This window comes from Abramis brama (assembly GCF_963993115.1).
Source record: "Abramis brama genome assembly, chromosome: 11".
NCBI lineage: Eukaryota > Metazoa > Chordata > Actinopteri > Cypriniformes > Leuciscidae > Abramis > Abramis brama.
In genome coordinates this window covers 265,069-287,229 of record NC_139973.1, presented here as the reverse complement: position 1 = coordinate 287,229, position 22,161 = coordinate 265,069, and the positions used below count along the sequence as shown (strand labels likewise).

Sequence of the window (22,161 nt, the reverse complement as noted above, 5' to 3'; positions counted from 1 at the left end):
TATTTTGAGGAATTATAGCCTAATGAACAACAAACATCTGTTAAGAGCGCCGCCACGTTGGATTGCATAGAACGTTCACCGAATTCTGACAGAAATATGTTCTAATTTTGGAATAAAATATTAAGTGGCCTTTTTGTCACTTGTAATGAAGCTTGCTTATTAGTGAAATTATTAATATCATGGAATGGTAATTATTGACTTTAGCTTGGATTGATGGCTCGCAATATCGATATATATATCGTTGGGGAAAAAATATCGCAATGTAATTTTTTTTCCAATATCGTGAAGCCCTCGCTTTACACCACTGCATCCCTCGCTTTACACCACTGCACCCCACGCTTTACTCCACTGCACCCCACGCTTTACTCCACTGCACCCCACGCTTTACTCCACTGCACCCCACGCTTTACACCACTGCATCCCTCGCTTTACACCACTGCATCCCTCGCTTTACACCACTGCATCCCTCGCTTTACTCCACTGCACCCCACGCTTTACTCCACTGCACCCCACGCTTTACACCACTGCATTCCTCGCTTTACACCACTGCATCCCACGCTTTACACCACTGCACCCCACGCTTTACACCACTGCATCCCTCGCTTTACACCACTGCATCCCTCGCTTTACTCCACTGCACCCCACGCTTTACACCACTGCATCCCTCGCTTTACACCACTGCCTCCCTCGCTTTACTCCACTGCACCACGCTTTACACCACTGCATCCCACGCTTTACACCACTGCATCCCTCGCTTTACACCACTGCATCCCTCGCTTTACTCCACTGCACCCCACGCTTTACACCACTGCATCCCTCGCTTTACACCACTGCATCCCTCGCTTTACACCACTGCATCCCACGCTTTACACCACTGCATCCCACGCTTTACACCACTGCATCCCTCGCTTTACACCACTGCATCCCTCGCTTTACTCCACTGCACCCCTCGCTTTACACCACTGCATCCCTCGCTTTACACCACTGCATCCCTCGCTTTACTCCACTGCACCCCACGCTTTACACCACTGCACCTCACGCTTTACACCACTGCACCCCACGCTTTACACCACTGCACCCCACGCTTTACTCCACTGCACCCCACGCTTTACACCACTGCACTCCACGCTTTACACCACTGCATCCCACGCTTTACTCCACTGCATCCCATGCTTTACACCACTGCACTCCACGCTTTACACCACTGCATCCCACGCTTTACTCCACTGCACCCCACGCTTTACACCACTGCACTCCACGCTTTACACCACTGCACCCCACGCTTTACACCACTGCATCCCACGCTTTACTCCACTGCATCCCATGCTTTACACCACTGCACTCCACGCTTTACACCACTGCATCCCACGCTTTACTCCACTGCACCCCACGCTTTACACCACTGCACTCCACGCTTTACACCACTGCACCCCACGCTTTACACCACTGCATCCCATGCTTTACACCACTGCACCCCACGCTTTACTCCACTGCATCCCACGCTTTACTCCACTGCATCCCTCGCTTTACACCACTGCACCCCACGCTTTACTCCACTGCACCCCACGCTTTACTCCACTGCACCCCACGCTTTACACCACTGCACCCCACGCTTTACTCCACTGCATCCCTCGCTTTACACCACTGCATCCCACGCTTTACACCACTGCATCCCTCGCTTTACACCACTGCATCCCACGCTTTACTCTACTGCATCCCTTGCTTTACACCACTGCACCCCACGCTTTACACCACTGCATCCCTCGCTTTACACCACTGCATCCCACGCTTTACAGCTGCTTGGCCATTAATTAAATAAGTAGATAATGGCGCTAGCAATGCCGAGATCATGGGTTCCATGAGAGTCCCAGGAAACACACATAATGATAAATGTCAATGCACTGCAGGTCACTTTGAATAAAACCGTTCTGGTCAGTGTCGCTCGCTCTTCATTTAATCCCTGATTGAACCGAAGCGAGTCCGTTCTCTCAGCAGTCGAGGAAAGACTTCATTTCTCACTATCCTGAATGAAGAGTGTTTGTCTTGCCTGTTTAACTGAGGCAAACACCCGAAAACATGCAAGAAAACATGGTGAAAAAGTGGAAAACAGTTAAAAAGTAGAGTCAAAGGTCATGAGATTGATTCCCAAGGAATTCATGAACCGATATCATGTGCACCTTTAATGCAATGCAAGTCACTGTGAATAAAAAGTATCTGCTGAACGACTTATAAACTCATATGTTTCAGCAGCAACAGTCTTCTGTGAAACACTGATGTATCTGTCCTGTGCCTTTGTTTGTGTGTGTGTGTGTGTGTGTGTTTGTGTTAGATGTTGGGTAAACCGAGTGATCGGCAGCACCAGAGTCACCCGGAAGAGACGGAGGAAGAGCTGCGAGAGCAACTGGACGCTGCACAGACCGAAACACACATGAATATCTCCATTAAACAGGAATCTCCAGATCTCCCAGAGGAGCAGAGACCGGAGGAGCAGGAAGTGCTGTTCAAACAGGTGAGAGAAACACCTGAAGATGTGTGTTTGCTGTTTCTGTCGCCCTCTTGTGGTTGTTGTCAGTGCACATACCTGTGTTTGTGTGTGTGTGTGTGTGTGTGTGTGTGTGAGCAGCAGGCCCTCCTGTTGGAGCAGCAGAGGATCCATCAGCTCAGGAACTACCAGGCGTCGATGGAGGCATCAGGAGCGTCTGTGAGTTTCCCAGGACACCAGAAACTCTCCAGAACTCAGTCCTCTCCTGCGTCTGCCAGCTTCTTCAGCACACAGGACCAGCCTTCCAGCACTCGCTTCACCACAGGTGACCATCTCTCTCTCTCTCACGCTTCACCACAGGTGACATACTCTCTCTCTCTCTCTCTCACGCTTCACCACAGGTGACTCTCTCTCTCTCTCACGCTTCACCACAGGTGACACTTACTCTCTCTCTCTCTCTCTCTCTCTCTCTCTCTCTCACGCTTCACCACAGGTGACATACTCTCTCTCTCTCTCTCTCTCTCTCTCGCTTCACCACAGATGACACTCTCACTCTCTTTCTCTCTCTACCACAGGTGACTCTCTCTCTCTCTCTCTCGCTTCACCACAGGGGACACTCTCTCTCTCTCTCTCTCTCTCTCTCGCTTCACCACAGGGGACACTCTCTCTCTCTCTCTCTCTCTCTCTCTCTCTCTCTCGTTTCAGCACAGGTGTGTCTCTCTCGCTTCACCACAGTGACTCTCTCTCTCGATTTACAACAGAACTCAGATCGCTGAACTTCTGAATGAAAGTTTCTGCATGTGTGTGTTTCCTCAGGTCTGGTGTACGACTCTCTCATGCAGAAGCACCAGTGCATGTGTGGAAACACCAACACACACCCCGAACACGCCGGACGCATCCAGAGCATCTGGTCTCGGCTGCAGGAGACAGGTCTGCGCAACCAGTGTGAGGTGCGACTGCGACATACTCGTCACATGACTCCACCTGCATCACGACTCCACCTGCGTCACATGATTCCACCTGCGTCACACTCTGTCACATGACCTCACCTGCGTCACATGATTCCACCTGCGTCACACTCTGTCACATGACTCCACTGGGCTAGGGTTAGAGTCTCTCTGCAAGTACATTTGCAAACAAACGGATAATCAAATTAATAAATATTACATAATTTAACATTAAAATACATACTCTGTGAATGAAACAATCTTTGTCATTGAATACACTTGTTTGTTCACAGTTTGAATCTTGTTTAAGATCTGAGGTGAATGATCCATTGTGGCTTTCAGTACGGCTATAAAGGGTGAACAAAATGGTATTCAAACTCACATTAGACACTTTTAACATTAAATAAAGCACATAATCAGTAGTTGAGTTTATCACTGTCATACTTTGTATGTTATCAGGAAAAACTCTGATTAACCTGGAAAAGATGCCTTCTATCTGGTTTATTGCATCACGTCTGGTTATGACATTGTTACAGTTTGACTCGAACAATGTTTTAATGTGTTATTTACCATGTTGGATAATTTTCCCTGAGCTGCAGTGCACTTCTAATGACCGTCAGCAGGTGGTGCTCTCGTGCTCTACTGAATCTCTCTGTCCTTTATTTCCAGTGTATCCGTGGAAGAAAAGCCACATTAGAGGAACTGCAGACGGTTCACACTGAAGCTCATGTCATGCTGTATGGGATCAATCCACTCCGGCAGAAACTGGACAGTAAGACCTTTCCCTCCTGTTCGACAGACTGAGATCTGAGAGTCAAAGCGTCTGAGATCTGTAGAGTCGAAGCGTCTGAGATCTGTAGAGTCGAAGCGTCTGAAGCATCTGAGATCTGTAGAGTCGAAGCGTCTGAGATCTGTAGAGTCGAAGCGTCTGAAGCATCTGAGATCTGAGAGTCAAAGCGTCTGAGATCTGTAGAGTCAAAGCGTCTGAGATCTGTAGAGTCGAAGCGTCTGAAGCATCTGAGATCTGTAGAGTCGAAGCGTCTGAAGCATCTGAGATCTGTAGAGTCGAAGCGTCTGAGATCTGTAGAGTCGAAGCGTCTGAGATCTGTAGAGTCAAAGCGTCTGAGATCTGTAGACTCGAAGCATCTGTAGAGTCGAAGCGTCTGGGATCTGAAGAGTCGGAGCGTCTGAGATCTGTAGAGTCGAAGCGTCTGAGATCTGTAGAGTCGAAGCGTCAGATCTGAAGAGTCGAAGCATCTGAGATCTGTAGAGTCAAAGCGTCTGAGATCTGTAGACTCGAAGCATCTGTAGAGTCGAAGCGTCTGGGATCTGAAGAGTCGGAGCGTCTGAGATCTGAAGAGTCGAAGCGTCTGAGATCTGTAGAGTCGGAGCGTCTGAGATCTGTAGAGTCGGAGCGTCTGAGATCTGTAGAGTCGAAGCCTCTGAGATCTGTAGAGTCGGAGCGTCTGAGATCTGTAGAGTCAAAGCGTCTGAGATCTGTAGAGTCAAAGCCTCTGAGATCTGTCACTGACACGTCTCTCCTGTCTCAGGTTCGCTCATGTCCATGTTTGTCCGGTTGCCGTGTGGAGGGATCGGGGTGAGTAGGAACTAAACCAGCTCTGTCTCCAGAATCTCTTCATTTGAGCAGCACTAAAGAGGGTTTCTGTGTGTTTCTGGTGTGTGTTTGTGTGTTTCCGGTGTGTGAAGGTGGACAGTGACACCGTGTGGAATGAAGTTCACTCATCGAGCGCAGCGCGTCTGGCTGCCGGTTCTGTGATCGAACTCGTATTTAAAGTGGCATCAGGAGAGCTGAAGGTGTGTGTGTGTGTGTGTGGCCTCAGGAGAGCTGAAGGTCTGCCACTGTCTTTCCCTCTCTCTTCTGTGTGTGTGTGTGTGTGTGTTATGTGTTTTACGAAGAGTGTTTCTCCCTCTCTGCAGAACGGGTTTGCGGTGGTCCGGCCTCCAGGGCATCATGCAGAGGAAAGCACACCAATGTGAGACTCTGTGTTTATGTGTGTGTGTGTCTCTTTCTGTCTTCCTTCCTTCATGTCAATAACGCTGGTGCTCTCGTCCAATCACAGGGGCTTCTGTTACTTTAACTCTGTTGCCATAGCAGTGAAACTCCTACAGCAAAGACTCAATGTCAGCAAAATTCTGATTGTTGATTGGGTGAGTTCATTTTGAAAAATTACCTGGCACTAAGATAATATTTTGTTTTCTTCTATTTAACATTGAATGTTTCTTGTTAAACTCCATCAGGACGTTCACCATGGCAACGGGACTCAGCAAGCGTTCTACGACGACCCCAGTGTTCTCTACATCTCGCTTCATCGCTACGACGACGGGAACTTCTTCCCGGGCAGCGGCGCTCCCGAAGAGGTACAGACTGTGTGTGTGATTATACGAGCCAGTGGATTGTGGGAAGGGTTTTCTCTCGTGTATTTCTCACTCTGCCCTCTACAGGTGGGAAGTGGAGCAGGAGTCGGTTTCAATGTGAACGTGGCGTTTACTGGAGGCCTGGAGCCACCGATGGGAGACGCTGAATATCTCACTGCATTCAGGTACCAGAGTCTTCAAGACACACACTCTTCATCACATCAGTTCATCATGGATCAGATGTTTCTGAGTTTGACTGATGGGTTAAGAGTTCAGGATACACACAGTACAAGTACATGAGAACTCACACGCACACACACTCTCTCTCACACACATACACGGATGCACACTAGTGAGTAGTGATCGGATGCCGATCCCGGGTGAGTTTGATCTGCTCATGTGTGTGTGTGTGTCAGGACGGTGGTGATGCCGATCGCGGGTGAGTTTGCTCTGCTCATGAGAGTGTGTGTGTGTGTGTGTGTGTGTGTGTGTGTGTGTGTGTGTGTGTCAGGACGGTGGTGATGCCGATCGTGGGTGAGTTTGCTCTGCTCGTGTGTGTGTGTGTGTGTGTGTCAGGACGGTGGTGATGCCGATCGCGGGTGAGTTTGCTCTGCTCATGAGAGTGTGTGTGTGTGTGTGTGTGTCAGGACGGTGGTGATGCCGATCGCAGGTGAGTTTGCTCTGCTCATGAGTGTGTGTGTGTGTGTGTGTGTGTGTCAGGACGGTGGTGATGCCAATCATGGTTGAGTTTGCTCTGCTCATGAGTGTGTGTGTGTGTGTGTGTGTGTCAGGACGGTGGTGATGCCAATCATGGATGAGTTTGCTCTGCTTGTGTGTGTGTGTGTGTCAGGGCGGTGGTGATGCCGATTGCGGATGAGTTTGCTCTGCTCATGAGTGTGTGTGTGTGTGTGTGTCAGGATGGTGGTGATGCCAATCGTGGATGAGTTTGCTCTGCTCATGAGAGTGTGTGTGTGTGTGTGTGTGTGTGTGTGTGTGTGTGTCAGGACGGTGGTGATGCCAATCGCGGGTGAGTTCGCTCCGGATCTGGTGCTGGTGTCTGCAGGGTTTGATGCAGTGGAGGGTCACCCGCCGCCGCTGGGAGGATACACACTCTCCTCCAGATGTAAGCGCCGCTAACCCTTACTGCTATATTCATCTTCTGGGCACTTCAGTAAAAGCCAACATCGCTTTGCTCCAGGTTTAGGTCACCTGACCCAGCAACTGATGGGATTGGCCGGGGGTCGCGTGGTCCTGGCGCTGGAGGGGGGTCACGACCTCAGGGCCATTTGTGACGCGTCAGAGGCCTGCGTTTCAGCGCTCCTGGGAATAGAGGTACTGATTACCCATCATCCTTTGCATTGTAAGCTTTCATTTGCATGAGGCAGATTCTTGTTAAAGGCAGATTTGTGTTTTTGATCACGTGTTTGTGTTGAACAGCTAGAGCCGTTTCCTGCAGACGTCCTGAAGCAGAGACCCAATGAGAACGCCGTCAGATCCATAGAGAAAGTCCTGGAAACTCACAGTGAGTCTCAAGTCTTCACAAATAATCATTTACTTCTGTCTAATGTCTAATTCATGAATCATCTTCATCTCTGTGTCAAATATCATCTGCAAATTAATGTACTTACAGTATAAGTCTACAGGGCAGTTTCACAGAAGACTGACATCTTGACTGCATCACTTTTATATCCTATATAGACGCCTTTATCCAGGGCGAAATGCATGTTATCAGAACCCTGGGAATCGAACCCATGCTGAACCGTTAGAGCTACAGGAACAGAGCAAAGCTAAAACTTAACTCGTTAACCTTTGCATGATTCGTCACAAGAACGACTGTTTATGTTGAGAAAAACACCGGATCAATGACAGTTAATGTGTCATTGTGTTCGAACAGCTCAAATGACAGTGACATTAATGCTAACGATCATATACAAGCGCTTTGACACAATGATGAGCTGCTTGTAACGCCTCCAGAATATTCCTCTCTCCATAGACTTGGACTGGAAGAATTATTGACTGTAGGGGATTTTTGCTTCTTTCTACAAACTGTGGGATGAGCTGAAAGTGTTTTAAAGGGATAGTTCACCCAAAAATGAAAATTAGCCCATGATTTACTCACCCTCAAGTCATCCTAAGTGTTTATAACATTCTTCTTTCAGACGAATACAATCAGAGTTATATTAAAAAATGTCCTGGCTCTTCCAAGCTTTATAATGGCAGTGAATGGCTGTATATTATAATATGTATAGTATATTATGTATATTATATTATAAGTCCATAAAGTGCATACATCCATCTATCCATCATAAAAGTGCATCTATCCATGATAAAAGTGCAACTATCCATCATAAAAGTGCATCTATCCATCATAAAAGTGCATTTATCATCATAAAAGTGAATTATCCATCATAAAAGTGCATCTATCCATCATAAAATTGCATCTATCCATCATAAAAGTGTGACTATCCATCATAAAAGTGCATCTATCCATCATAAAAGTGTGACTATCCATCATAAAAGTGCATCTATCCATCATAAAAGTGCATTTATCATCATAAAAGTGAATTATCCATCATAAAAGTGCATCTATCCATCATAAAATTGCATCTATCCATCATAAAAGTGTGACTATCCATCATAAAAGTGCATCTATCCATCATAACAGTGAATTATCCATCATAAAAGTGTGACTATCCATCATAAAAGTGAATTATCCATCATAAAAGTGCATCTGTCCATCATAAATGTGCATCTATCCATGATAAAAGTGCATCTATCCATCATAAAAGTGAATTATCCATCATAAGTACATCTATCAATCATAAAAGTGAATTATCCATCATAAAAGTGCGACTATCCATCATAAAAGTGCATCTATCCATCATAAAAGTGAATTATCCATCATAAAAGTGACTATCCATCATAAAAGTGCATCTATCCATCATAAAAGTGTGACTATCCATCATAAAAGTGCATCTATCCATCATAACAGTGAATTATCCATCATAAAAGTGCGACTATCCATCATAAAAGTGAATTATCCATCATAAAAGTGCATCTGTCCATCATAAATGTGCATCTATCCATGATAAAAGTGCATCTATCCATCATAAAAGTGAATTATCCATCATAAAAGTGAATTATCCATCATAAGTACATCTATCAATCATAAAAGTGAATTATCCATCATAAAAGTGCGACTATCCATCATAAAAGTGCATCTATCCATCATAAAAGTGAATTATCCATCATAAAAGTGTGACTATCCATCATAAAAGTGTATCTATCCATCATAAAAGTGTGACTATCCATCATAAAAGTGCATCTATCCATCATAACAGTGAATTATCCATCATAAAAGTGCGACTATCCATCATAAAAGTGAATTATCCATCATAAAAGTGCATCTGTCCATCATAAATGTGCATCTATCATGATAAAAGTGCATCTATCCATCATAAAAGTGAATTATCCATCATAAAAGTGAATTATCCATCATAAGTACATCTATCAATCATAAAAGTGAATTATCCATCATAAAAGTGCGACTATCCATCATAAAAGTGCATCTATCCATCATAAAAGTGAATTATCCATCATAAAAGTGTGACTATCCATCATAAAAGTGCATCTATCCATCATAAAAGTGCGACTATCCATCATAAAAATTCATCAATCCATCATAAAAGTGAATTATCCATCATAAAAGTGCATCTATCCATGATTAACCCCTCTGTGGGGGTTAATAAAGGCCTTCTGAAGTGAAGCAATGCGTTCGTTCAAGAAAAATATCCATATTTAAAACTTTATCGACTAAAATAACTAGCTTCCGACAGACGAATATGTATGCATCGATTTACTATGAAAGAGTAACACTTGACCCGACGCATGACGTAATGACGAACGTGGAAGCACAGAGGATCGAGCAAAACAAAACACTAGTCACGAATTAATCTAAAATGAGAATTTTTAAAGAGAAATGTGGGAGGAGCTTGAGTTTGTTGCCCAGCGCTGTTTGTTTGAACCGCGAGAGGCTCAAAGCTTACGCTACTCCTACATCTACGTCAGACATCGTCAAGCATTACTCTTGCGGCGTAAGTCGACTTGCGTACGGCCGTGTGTCGGAAGATAGTTAATTTAGTCGATAAAGTTTTAAATATGGATATTTTTCTTACACAAACTAAATGAACTAACCCTTTTAACCATCGCTGACGCCACACCTGCGGTCAGTAGAGCTGAACTGACGCTGGAACGACCCGTACGGTTGATGGATGTGTGTTTGTGTAGGTCTGATGGGTGTGTGTGTGTGTGTAGGGCAGTACTGGAGGTGTGTCCAGCGCTCGGCGTCAGGAGTCGGTCTGTCTCTGCTAGAGGCTCAGAGAGGCGACTCTGAAGAGAACGAGACGGTGACGGCGATGGCTTCTCTATCTGTGGCGGTCATGGAGAAAAGGTACAAGTGTTTCCCCTCCTTTGTTCTTCATCTCAACTTCTTTCTTCCTCTCACACCATCTGTTGTGTTTCTGCTCAGAGCGGAGGACGAGCCCATGGAAGAGGAGCTGCCGATGTAGAGACGAGAGTTTGACCTCAAGCTCTTCTGGGTCTCTTGCTGAGAGAGTCAGGGCACAATGGCTAACGCACCCTGTTAGCGCTGTAGCCCGCTAGCACTGCGGCCCCAATGCAACGCCTTCAAGCTCGTCACTTGAGAATGTTTGTTTTTGGAGATTTATGTCTTATTGGCTTGAGATGTCACAGATGTCGAGGGCCGTTTGAATCAGCCAGCAGATCATTCTGACAGGAGGAGGGAAAGCGAGGGTCCGATGAACCACAGGCTCTGGAACCCGCTGTTGTTGAGCGAGACACTAGCGAGTGAGACACTAGCGAGCGTCACAAGCTCTACAGCGTTTCAGCGTGACTCGCCTGCGCCATTTTACTGAAGCTTCTCAGAGAGCGAGTGCCTTTGCAACCGCGTGGAGATACGAATTAATTCTGAGGAAGTTTGCCTTAAGTCAGTGAAGTCACGAACACATTACCCACAGTTCCAGTGGGTTTGCCTGTTTGGAGAAGAGAACACTTTTCAGCATGTTTACTTGGACAGCGGTTCACGCTTCAGTCGTCTAGCGATAAACCTCTTGTCTTCTGAACTAGCGCTGACTCTCGTCTTCTGAACTAGCGCTGACTCTCGTCTTCTGAACTAGCGAAGACTCTCGTCTTCTGTACTAGCGCTGACTCTCGTCTTCTGAACTAGCGCTGACTCTCGTCTTCTGAACTAGCGCTGACTCTCTCGTCTTCTGAACTAGCGCTGACTCTCTCGTCTTCTGAACTAGCGCTGACTCTCTTGTCTTCTGAACTAGCGCTGACTCTCGTCTTCTGAACTAGCGCTGACTCTCTCGTCTTCTGAACTAGCGCTGACTCTCTCGTCTTCTGAACTAGTGCTGACTCTCGTCTTCTGAACTAGCGCTGACTCTCGTCTTCTGAACTAGAGCTGACTCTCGTCTTCTGAACTAGCGCTGACTCTCTCGTCTTCTGAACTAGCGCTGACTCTCGTCTTCTGAACTAGCGCTGACTCTCTTGTCTTCTGAACTAGCGAAGACCCTCTTGTCTTCTGAACTTAGCGCTGACTCTCTTGTCTTCTGAACTAGCGAAGACTCTCTTGTCTGAACTAGCACTGACTCTGACTCTGTCTTCTGAACTAGCGCTGACTCTCTTGTCTTCTGAACTAGCGAAGACCCTCTTGTTTTCTGAACTAGCGCTGACTCTTGTCTTCTGAACTAGCGCTGACTCTCTTGTCTTCTGACTCTCTTGCCTTCTGAACTAGCGAAGACTCTCTTGTCTGAACTAGCGCTGACTCTGACTCTGTCTTCTGAACTAGCGCTGACTCTCTTGTCTTCTGAACTAGCGAAGACCCTCTTGTTTTCTGAACTAGCGCTGACTCTTGTCTTCTGAACTAGCGCTGACTCTCTTGTCTTCTGAACTAGCGCTGACTCTCTTGTTTTCTGAACTAGCGCTGACTCTTGTCTTCTGAACTAGCGCTGACTCTCTTGTCTTCTGAACTAGCGAAGACTCTCTTGTTTTCTGAACTAGCGCTGACTCTTGTCTTCTGAACTAGCGCTGACTCTCTTGTCTTCTGAACTAGCGAAGACTCTCTTGTTTTCTGAACTAGCGCTGACTCTTGTCTTCTGAACTAGCGCTGACTCTCTTGTCTTCTGAACTAGCGAAGACTCTCTTGTTTTCTGAACTAGCGCTGACTCTTGTCTTCTGAACTAGCGCTGCTGTGAGAGACGCTTCAGAATCGTTGCTTTACTAGTGGCTCGACGTCACGCAGCCGAAACCAGGCGTTGGGTTTCACTGGTTTATTGACCTGCATGTGCATTACAGGAAAAAGCTAGAGAACAGAATTTCTGACCAAAGCATGAGTTTGCATCTTGTGTTGCACCTTTTTCTACAGTCTCGTAAAGTGAGATGTTCGACACAGATTACAAGACCAGTGTGTGTTAAATGATTTTGCCTCTGTGCTCAAACTCATGGAAAAAGATCCAGTCTAGAGAATACCGTGTATCAGATCAGCTTGTGTTCGTAACCTCTTCCGCTCTCCAAACAAACCATTGCAACTGATAATGTTGGAAACCCCCGAGCATGAGACGGGATTGGTACAATATTATGCATGTGAAATGTTGATTTTATTTGCCTTCCAGAGCTTCATTCTGTGTCTCTCAAGAGTTTCATCTCCAAAAGGATTGAGTCAGTTCATCTTACTAGTTTTTTTTAGTTCAGTTACTGGTTATTTTTATTTTTTAGCTATTAATTCCATTCCTGTCATTCCTGCTTTGTACAGTTTTTCTTTATTTAGAATATTTGTACTTTTCACTCGATTGTTTTTTGTTCTAGTGGATTTTAGTTCCATGCGTTACTTTTGGTACCATGTTCTTTGAGCTACATGAAGACTTTATGACCGGTTCATGGGTTTACAAGCATCATCGCAGACTGTGTAGTTCTCGTTCTGTTCATAGTAGATTTGTATATGAAAGGAAATCTAAATACAGTATATGAATTTGAAGAACTGTCATTCCCTTTGTGTGCATGGATGTTATATTTTGTAAGCAGCTCATGCTGGTCTCAAATATACAAAACCTTGTTTTTTATGATGATTTAGAAGTATATAACAATCAGCTCAGTCAATGGAACTAATCTGGGAAACGCACTTGATGGTCAGTGATTTATTCATTCGTTGTTTTTTATTTTATTTTATTTAAGAGTTAGACAATATGTCCATGACAGTAATTGGAATAAAAAAAGCATTAATTCAAAGCATTTTGATTTGTTTCCATCTTTTAAAACAGCATCTCAAGCCAAAGATTTGTAATACACATGGTTTTAATTGTATTTTCACTACATGCTAAAACTCCCTTAATTTTGTTAGTTTTGAATGATGTTGAAGATGATAAATAAATGATCATAGTCACTGACCTGCAGCAACACGTGTTCAGTGTGAGATGATGACGACATGTTCTCGTCCTCGTCCTCGATGTGACGTGACTCTTTTCCTCAGTTTTATCAGTCGTTGAGCAGCAGAAACTCCGTCCGCCACAGAAAACACTAACGTCTGGTTTCACGGGCAAAATCACCGTTTCCTGATGATGGAAAACACAAAGTATTGTTAACTTCCATTTCAAGTGGATTGAACATAAATGAAGTTGTGACAATGTTATTAATGTGATTAATTGTGTTGCTTTAACAAATTTTTATTAAATTGACCAAGCTTTTTTCTCGAGGGGACTCATTTAGAAGAAACTTATATTTCACAGAATTCTATAACGATTTCTGATGGTCTGATTCACAAGCTCTGGTATCTTCAACTGTGAAGAGCTATTTTTATCAGAACTGTTCATGACCACAAAAAAGAATGCATTTGATAATTTCACTTCTCTTACCCATGAAACTGAAGGTTTGACAGATAAAGGAAACTTCGCTCGAACAACTATTATTACAAGCCGTTTCTTAAAGCATTAGTTCACACACAAAAAATGAAAATTGTGTCATTATTTTCTCACCCTCATGTCGTTCCAAACCCGTGAGATCTTCGTTCATCTTCGGAACACAAATTAAGATATTCTGATGTCAGCCGGAAGCGCCGACTGTGTTTACAACATGAACAGCGTCACAGACTGACACATGGGATTTTTCTGAAATCTGTAGAATGATATAAATCCATTCACAACTACAAAATATTCACAATTTAAAAAATCATTCATTGTATTTGTACGGTGTCCATCTGCTCTCTCTGTTGAGTTTTAATGGTGTTTCATAATGTGTGTTTTTATAACTTAAAACAAATGCAGAAGATCAGAAACATGTGAAACACAAAGATAAAAACTGCATTCAAAACTTCACCAAATGGAAATTAAGTTATTGCTTTTTTAAGAATGGAGGAAGAATAGTGTGTGTTTTTATATAACTTCAAAATTGGGACAGTAAATGGTTACAGTGCCTGAACAAACAGCTGTGAAAGCCTAAAAATGACAGACAGACACACACACACACACACACACACACACACAGCAGATTCTCCTGAATGGTCATGTTCATGTCCAATCAACATGGAAAGACTTCAGGATGATGTTAGAGGACATTCTAATTTATCTGAACCATCTGAAAACAAAGTCCATGAACTTGATGTAAAAAAGACGGACATGAACTCTCAGATACAATGATTTTCTAGAATGAATTTATGAAATCTTGTAGCTTGAAATTGTGACATCTGTGATTTGGAATGATTGCCAGACTGTTTAAAATCGCTGCATTTAGATTTGGATAACAGAATATGCATATATTAAACGTACAGCCCATATGATCTGTGTTGATCATACGACAGCCGATCACTTGATATGCAGCCAGTGGCATTAGATGAATAAAATGGATGCTGAAAGTAAAAATGAAGCGTGACACACATGCACACACACACACACACACACACACTAGGAGCACTAGTGCAGCTCCTAGCAACAGCACACACTTCCTTCAGTCACAGAATGTGTGTTAGAGTGAGTGAGACTCCATCAGTGTTATTAAAATATAAAACTGCTGCACAGATAGTGTTGCTGACTTTTTATAGCTCAGCATTCTTCACTAAAGCATTTACAGATATTTAGCAGTTTAGATATTTTAATAAGAAATCAATAACACACATCTTAGACTTGCCTTCATTATGAACCAGTTACTGAATGGATGTTTGTTAGAGAGCGAAGAGAAGTGACAGAAGGATAAAGCCTTACATTCACACACTAGTGAAGCTTTATTAGAGGGTTTCTTCAAGGTTACTGGAGTTGAATATCTGTGATAAAAGGGTTTTCAGGCGGTATTAAAACACAATGATAGACAGAATCCTCTCTCTCACACCAGGACATATTCAGTCTTTAGTCTAGGGTTAAGGTTAAAGTCAGTGTTAGGCTTTCAGTGGAGAAGAAATGCCACAAATGAGCAGATAACAGGACTGAACCAAACACTAACTCTTCCACTTAAAGAAAACTGTGGAAACTTTTCACAATCACTTTATATATTCATCATATATTTCATATCTGTCCTGTGTGTATGAAGTTATTGCATCTGAAATGCCAGTGAAAACACTCGATGATGACTCTTAATCTGCACTGACAGACCGAGATCTTCCTCAGAAATCACTATCAGCTCAAGTTTCCAAAAAGGTCAAGAAAGAGCGAAACGCTTCCAGCTCATCGCTGAGATTAAACAATGAACAACAAATGATGAACAATCAATCAAATTACTCTATCCAGATCAGCTCAGCTGAGAATGATTTTGATATCCAATTAGTCTAAACAAACAATCCAGATGTGTGTGTCAGATGTGTGTGTGTCAGAGCATTACAGGTGAACCTGAGCGCCGGGTCAAGCTCCCAAACACGCAATTACCCACACACACTCATTTACGCTGCTAATTAATGACAGACACTAACACTCACACTCTCACACACACACACTCATTTACACTGCTAATTCATGACAGACACTAGCACTCACATACACAAATGTATCTATAAGAAGACACACCACTTACACACTTTTTTAGAAATGTAAAATAATTGAACTATGAATAATTTTTTCCAAATGAAGACGTCCTCTAATGTCACCGAAAAGAGGTTGAGAGGTCAGAACTGAAGAAACATTACAAACTACCAAACTAGAGCTAACACACTCACTCACGTTCTGGATGGGTTAGTGAAGAACTCTTCAAGCTCTCTCTACCCAAGCGCTCCATTTGTTGCCGTGGCAACAGCACTGTTCCTGGCAAAAGTTCTTCTTCTAACCACTCTCAACCTCCATTTGTTTAACATATGAAACAAAAAAATACAGCAATCCCCCAAGGTGCCAAGTGCTGACCCTTCATGAAGGTCATTCTACTGCCAGTAAAAATAAACAAATCAATTTATCATGGGATGTCAGCATATATCTGAGTGTTTATTGATTCATATCTCTGTTTAAGCCTGAGGGCACATTGAGAGAAAGAGAGAGAGAAATGAACGTTTGAAAAGGAAATTCTTGCTTTAGAAATGATGGAATTGTGGAATGAGTTGAAGTGTTCTAGTGTTCATAGATAAACTCACGGCAAAGATCTTTCTCCTCCTTCGCTTTGAGATAAACAGAAGTTTGAAATGCGTGAGCAGTGATATACTGTTAGTGAACATCCGACACCGTCCACTGAAGAGAGCAGCGTTTACATGAATATATTAATATGTGCTTCGCGCTTTCCTCTCTATAACAGAATAAACACATAATAAAAACAACGGTGGAGAGAAACCGGCCGTTCAGCCGTGTTGTTTTAAAGGGATAGTTCACCCAAAAAATGAAAATTCTGTCAGTAATTACTCAGTTTGTTGCCTTGTGTGTTACAGGAGTGTGCTGTCTTGTGTGTTACAGGAGTGAGCTGTCTTGTGTGTTACAGGAGTGTGCTGTCTTGTGTGTTACAGGAGTGTGCTGTCTTGTGTGTTACAGGAGTGAGCTGTCTTGTGTGTTACAGGAGTGAGCTGTCTTGTGTGTTACAGGAGTGAGCTGTCTTGTGCGTTACAGGAGTGTGCTGTCTTGTGTGTTACAGGAGTGAGCTGTCTTGTGTGTTACAGGAGTGTGCTGTCTTGTGCGTTACAGGAGTGTGCTGTCTTGTGTGTTACAGGAGTGTGCTGTCTTGTGCGTTACAGGAGTGTGTTGCCTTGTGCGTTACAGGAGTGTGCTGTCTTGTGTGTTACAGGAGTGTGTTGTCTTGTGCATTACAGGAGTGAGTTGTCTTGTGCGTTACAGGAGTGTGCTGTCTTGTGTGTTACAGGAGTGTGCGTTACAGGAGTGTGCGGTCTTGTGCGTTACAGGAGTGTGCGTTACAGGAGTGTGCGGTCTTGTGTGTTACAGGAGTGTGCTGTCTTGTGTGTTACAGGAGTGAGCTGTCTTGTGTGTTACAGGAGTGAGCTGTCTTGTGCGTTACAGGAGTGTGCTGTCTTGTGTGTTACAGGAGTGAGCTGTCTTGTGTGTTACAGGAGTGTGCTGTCTTGTGCGTTACAGGAGTGTGCTGTCTTGTGTGTTACAGGAGTGTGCTGTCTTGTGCGTTACAGGAGTGTGTTGCCTTGTGCGTTACAGGAGTGAGCTGTCTTGTGTGTTACAGGAGTGTGCTGTCTTGTGTGTTACAGGAGTGTGTTGTCTTGTGCATTACAGGAGTGAGTTGTCTTGTGCGTTACAGGAGTGTGCTGTCTTGTGTGTTACAGGAGTGTGCGTTACAGGAGTGTGCGGTCTTGTGCGTTACAGGAGTGTGCGTTACAGGAGTGTGCGGTCTTGTGTGTTACAGGAGTGTGCTGTCTTGTGTGTTACAGGAGTGAGCTGTCTTGTGTGTTACAGGAGTGAGCTGTCTTGTGCGTTACAGGAGTGTGCTGTCTTGTGCGTTACAGGAGTGTGCTGTCTTGTGTGTTACAGGAGTGTGCTGTCTTGTGCGTTACAGGAGTGTGTTGCCTTGTGCGTTACAGGAGTGTGTTGTCTTGTGCGTTACAGGAGTGAGCTGTCTTGTGTGTTACAGGAGTGAGCTGTCTTGTGTGTTACAGGAGTGTGCTGTCTTGTGTGTTACAGGAGTGTGTTGTCTTGTGCATTACAGGAGTGAGTTGTCTTGTGCGTTACAGGAGTGTGCTGTCTTGTGTGTTACAGGAGTGTGCGTTACAGGAGTGTGCGGTCTTGTGCGTTACAGGAGTGTGCGTTACAGGAGTGTGCGGTCTTGTGTGTTACAGGAGTGAGTTGTCTTGTGCATTACAGGAGTGAGTTGTCTTGTGCGTTACAGGAGTGAGCTGTCTTGTGTGTTACAGGAGTGAGCTGTCTTGTGTGTTACAGGAGTGTGCTGTCTTGTGTGTTACAGGAGTGTGTTGTCTTGTGCATTACAGGAGTGAGTTGTCTTGTGCGTTACAGGAGTGTGCTGTCTTGTGTGTTACAGGAGTGTGCGTTACAGGAGTGTGCGGTCTTGTGCGTTACAGGAGTGTGCGTTACAGGAGTGTGCTGTCTTGTGTGTTACAGGAGTGTGTTGTCTTGTGCATTACAGGAGTGAGTTGTCTTGTGCGTTACAGGAGTGTGCTGTCTTGTGTGTTACAGGAGTGTGCGTTACAGGAGTGTGCGGTCTTGTGCGTTACAGGAGTGTGCGTTACAGGAGTGTGCGGTCTTGTGTGTTACAGGAGTGTGCTGTCTTGTGTGTTACAGGAGTGTGCTGTCTTGTGTGTTACAGGAGTGAGTTGTCTTGTGCGTTACAGGAGTGTGCGGTCTTGTGCGTTACAGGAGTGTGCGGTCTTGTGCGTTACAGGAGTGTGCTGTCTTGTGCGTTACAGGAGTGTGCTGTCTTGTGCGTTACAGGAGTGTGCTGTCTTGTGCGTTACAGGAGTGAGTTGTGTTACAGGAGTGTGCGGTCTTGTGTGTTACAGGAGTGTGAGGTTTTGTGTGTTACAGGAGTGTGTTGTCTTGTGTGTTACAGGAGTGTGAGGTATTGTGTGTTACAGGAGTGTGTTGTCTTGTGCGTTACAGGAGTGTGAGGTATTGTGTGTTACAGAAGTGTGAGGTATTGTGTGTTACAGGAGTGTGAGGTATTGTGTGTTACAGAAGTGTGAGGTATTGTGTGTTACAGGAGTGTGAGGTATTGTGTGTTACAGGAGTGTGAGGTATTGTGCATTACAGGAGTGTGAGGTATTGTGTGTTACTCTTCTGTACTCTTTCTGAACTCACCAGATCTCGTTTGTGCCTCACCTGCACCTTCACATTTCACATTCACAACTAAAGCTTTCTGTAAGGGTTAGTGATGGAGCTCTGACCACTGAAGCTCATGACTGACTGTCGCTCATGGACCTCGACACACATATTTGTCCTTCCAAGCTGCACTTCATAATTTACACTACTCTCGGTTGTCATGGTTTCTGCAGTAATGTTTGCAGATTTCTGCTAATCAAGGTCATCATGTGACAGAAGCTCGAGTCAAACCCATACATCTGAGCTGTAACTGCAGTGGAAACAGAATCACCCACGGCCGAAGGATCTAGCTCTCGCTACACTGATGAATCCTGAAGACATTTCCACTGGTCTGTGTGTGTCAGGAGTTTGTTGGGATGAATAAAGCAGGATCTCGTCGCCGCCTCTCATTCTCTCTCGGGCTTCATGCCAGCGAACACCCACACACTCCTGTATAATTCCTCACTCAAACACACTCAAACCTGCCACAGTGAGACCTGCAAAAAAAACATGGTTATGCATGAAACGGGAGAAACATCAAGCATTTAATTCATTAACAGCAGTATAATTCAATTATTATATTCAAATGTTCTTCTAGAAATATAAATGATATTAACAAATAAAAAGATATCTTTTTTTTTCTTCCCTTTCTTCATAATGTTATGTTTATTCTTAACATTAAAATAATCATGCAAAATAAGATTTATTTGCTCATATTTTTGTGGCAATCGTGATTATGATAATTGTGTCACTCAGTGGTCCAATCAGAGCGATGCTCAAGCGATTGTGTACTTTGTGTTTATTGTGTTGTTATGCCTCTATAGCAGACTGAACTGTGAGTCAGGATCACATACGCCTTCAGACGCCCACACACACACCCACGGGCCGTATGCACACACACACGCACGCACGCACGCGCAAACACACACACACACACACACACACGGGCCGTATGCACACACACACACACTCACACACACGCACACGGGCCGTATGCACACGCACACCCCCACGGGCCGTATGCACACACACACACTATCACGCACACACATGCACAGAGACACACACACACACACGGTCTGTATGCACACACACACACGGGCTGTATGCACACACACACACACACTCTCACGCACGCACAGAGACACACACACACACACACACACACACACACATGGGCTGTATGCACACACACACACAGATACACACACACTCTCACACACAGAGAGACACACACACGGGCCATATGCGCGCACACATACGGGGCGTATGCACGCACACACACACACACACACACAGAGAAAGACACACACACAGGCTGTATGCAAACACACACACACATACACTCACAGAGACACACACACACTCACAGGCCGCATGCATGCAAACACACACAGACACACACACCTACCGGCTGTATGCATGCGCACACGCATGATGCCTTGATGCCTTGGAGATGGAGATGGAGACTCGATGGAGATGGAGATGGAGATGGAGACTCGATGGAGATGGAGATGGAGATGGAGATGGAGACTCGATGGAGATGGAGATGGAGATGGAGACTCGATGGAGATGGAGATGGAGACTCGATGGAGATGGAGACTCGATGGAGATGGAGATGGAGATGGAGATGGAGATGGAGACTCGATGGAGATGGAGATGGAGATGGAGACTCGATGGAGATGGAGATGGAGACTCGATGGAGATGGAGACTCGATGGAGATGGAGATGGAGATGGAGACTCGATGGAGACTCGATGGAGATGGAGATGGAGACTCGATGGAGATGGAGATGGAGACTCGATGGAGATGGAGATGGAGACTCAATGGATATGGAGATGGAGACTCGATGGAGATGGAGACTCGATGGAGATGGAGATGGAGACTCGATGGAGATGGAGACTCGATGGAGATGGAGATGGAGACTCGATGGAGATGGAGATGGAGATGGAGACTCGATGGAGATGGAGATGGAGACTCGATGGAGATGGAGACTCGATGGAGATGGAGATGGAGACTCGATGGAGATGGAGATGGAGACTCGATGGAGATGGAGACTGAGACTCAGTGGAGATGGAGATGGAGACTCGATGGAGATGGAGAGACTGATTAGGGGGACAAGATCCCATCACACTTTCTGCTAATGTTTCTCTTTATTTCTGAAAGCTCTGCCTGCAGTGTGTGTTTGTGTGTGTGTGTGTGTGTGGTGTGTTTGTAGTGTGTTTGAGCTGCTTTCCTCTTATCAGGGTTGATGATGATTATTAAAGAGTGAGTCTAAGCCGACTAGTTCTCCTGCAGTCTGAAGCGTGGAGCGACACACACTCATTCTTGTCTCACACTCCCCATCTTAATGCTAACCAGCAGCAGAATGCTAATGAACGCTGATGTCTCTCTAAACGGACATTGATGACGCTTTTACAGACTAACTTCAACAGGCTCAGATCATGTGTGAAACCGGTTCGATTCTTAATGTGGAGTTCAGGGCTGAGAATCGCATCGTTTCCTGAGCCAAAGATCCATGCAGGAGTTCAGCTCTAACTGGGACTGAAAAGAAAATCTGCGCTGCTTTATTCAGTCGAGTGGTGAAACATGCGGTGAAACGGGTTGAAACTCTTCACGCTTTCTCTGCTGAAACACAAGCACTTCATTTATTATAATCTGATTCGACCTCAGTGATCTGACACTGGTAAAGCTGTCGCTGTGAGGAGAGATGGACCTGAGACAGTCAGAGATTAGACCCGGTGTAACGATCACACAAACGCATAAAAGCCTGTCTAAGATAATGCCTCTATTAATTAACATAATTATCTGGGGCCGTCCTGCATTAGACAGATGTAGGAACGAAGAGCCTGTGGGCGGCTGTCGTGTAAATGTGCTTCTGTACACGAGTGTGTGAATCAGGCTATCTGTGAGTGTGTTGGGGCTGAGAGCCCTCGAGAGAGTGTGTAGGCAGGGGTCCACACACACACACACACACACACACACGTGGGTGGAGAGGTATATGGAGTTAAGCCTGTTCACCGCCTGCCGATTGATCACTTGTGTGAATAAGAAAGAGAGAGAGAGAGAGAGAGAGAGAGAGAGAGCGCGAGAGAGAGAGAGAGAGAGAGAGA

General features: G+C 44.8%; 1 protein-coding gene across 5 annotated transcripts in view; it reads left to right on the top strand.

The window, feature by feature from the left end:
• LOC311092808 (histone deacetylase 4-like) overlaps positions 1 to 13,109 on the top strand; it is a 43,947-nt gene extending 30,838 nt beyond the window's left edge. Inside the window, exons 13-27 of one of the 5 annotated variants that reach the window (XM_084129764.1) lie at positions 2,330 to 2,509; positions 2,624 to 2,807; positions 3,299 to 3,432; positions 4,099 to 4,201; positions 4,980 to 5,026; positions 5,137 to 5,244; positions 5,368 to 5,423; positions 5,511 to 5,598; positions 5,689 to 5,808; positions 5,893 to 5,990; positions 6,810 to 6,928; positions 7,004 to 7,137; positions 7,243 to 7,327; positions 10,120 to 10,255; positions 10,334 to 13,109. In XM_084129764.1, coding sequence (XP_083985890.1) covers positions 2,330 to 2,509; positions 2,624 to 2,807; positions 3,299 to 3,432; positions 4,099 to 4,201; positions 4,980 to 5,026; positions 5,137 to 5,244; positions 5,368 to 5,423; positions 5,511 to 5,598; positions 5,689 to 5,808; positions 5,893 to 5,990; positions 6,810 to 6,928; positions 7,004 to 7,137; positions 7,243 to 7,327; positions 10,120 to 10,255; positions 10,334 to 10,373 — 1,632 coding nt within the window. In that variant the 3' untranslated portion in view covers positions 10,374 to 13,109. Of the gene's footprint in view, positions 1 to 2,329; positions 2,510 to 2,623; positions 2,808 to 3,298; positions 3,433 to 4,098; positions 4,202 to 4,979; positions 5,027 to 5,136; positions 5,245 to 5,367; positions 5,424 to 5,510; positions 5,599 to 5,688; positions 5,991 to 6,221; positions 6,929 to 7,003; positions 7,138 to 7,242; positions 7,328 to 10,119; positions 10,256 to 10,333 lie in introns of those variants that run through there. The other 4 variants (XM_084129763.1, XR_014608309.1, XR_014608310.1 and 1 more) reach the window with 4 other exon arrangements.
• Positions 13,110 to 22,161: the final 9,052 nt, after the last annotated feature.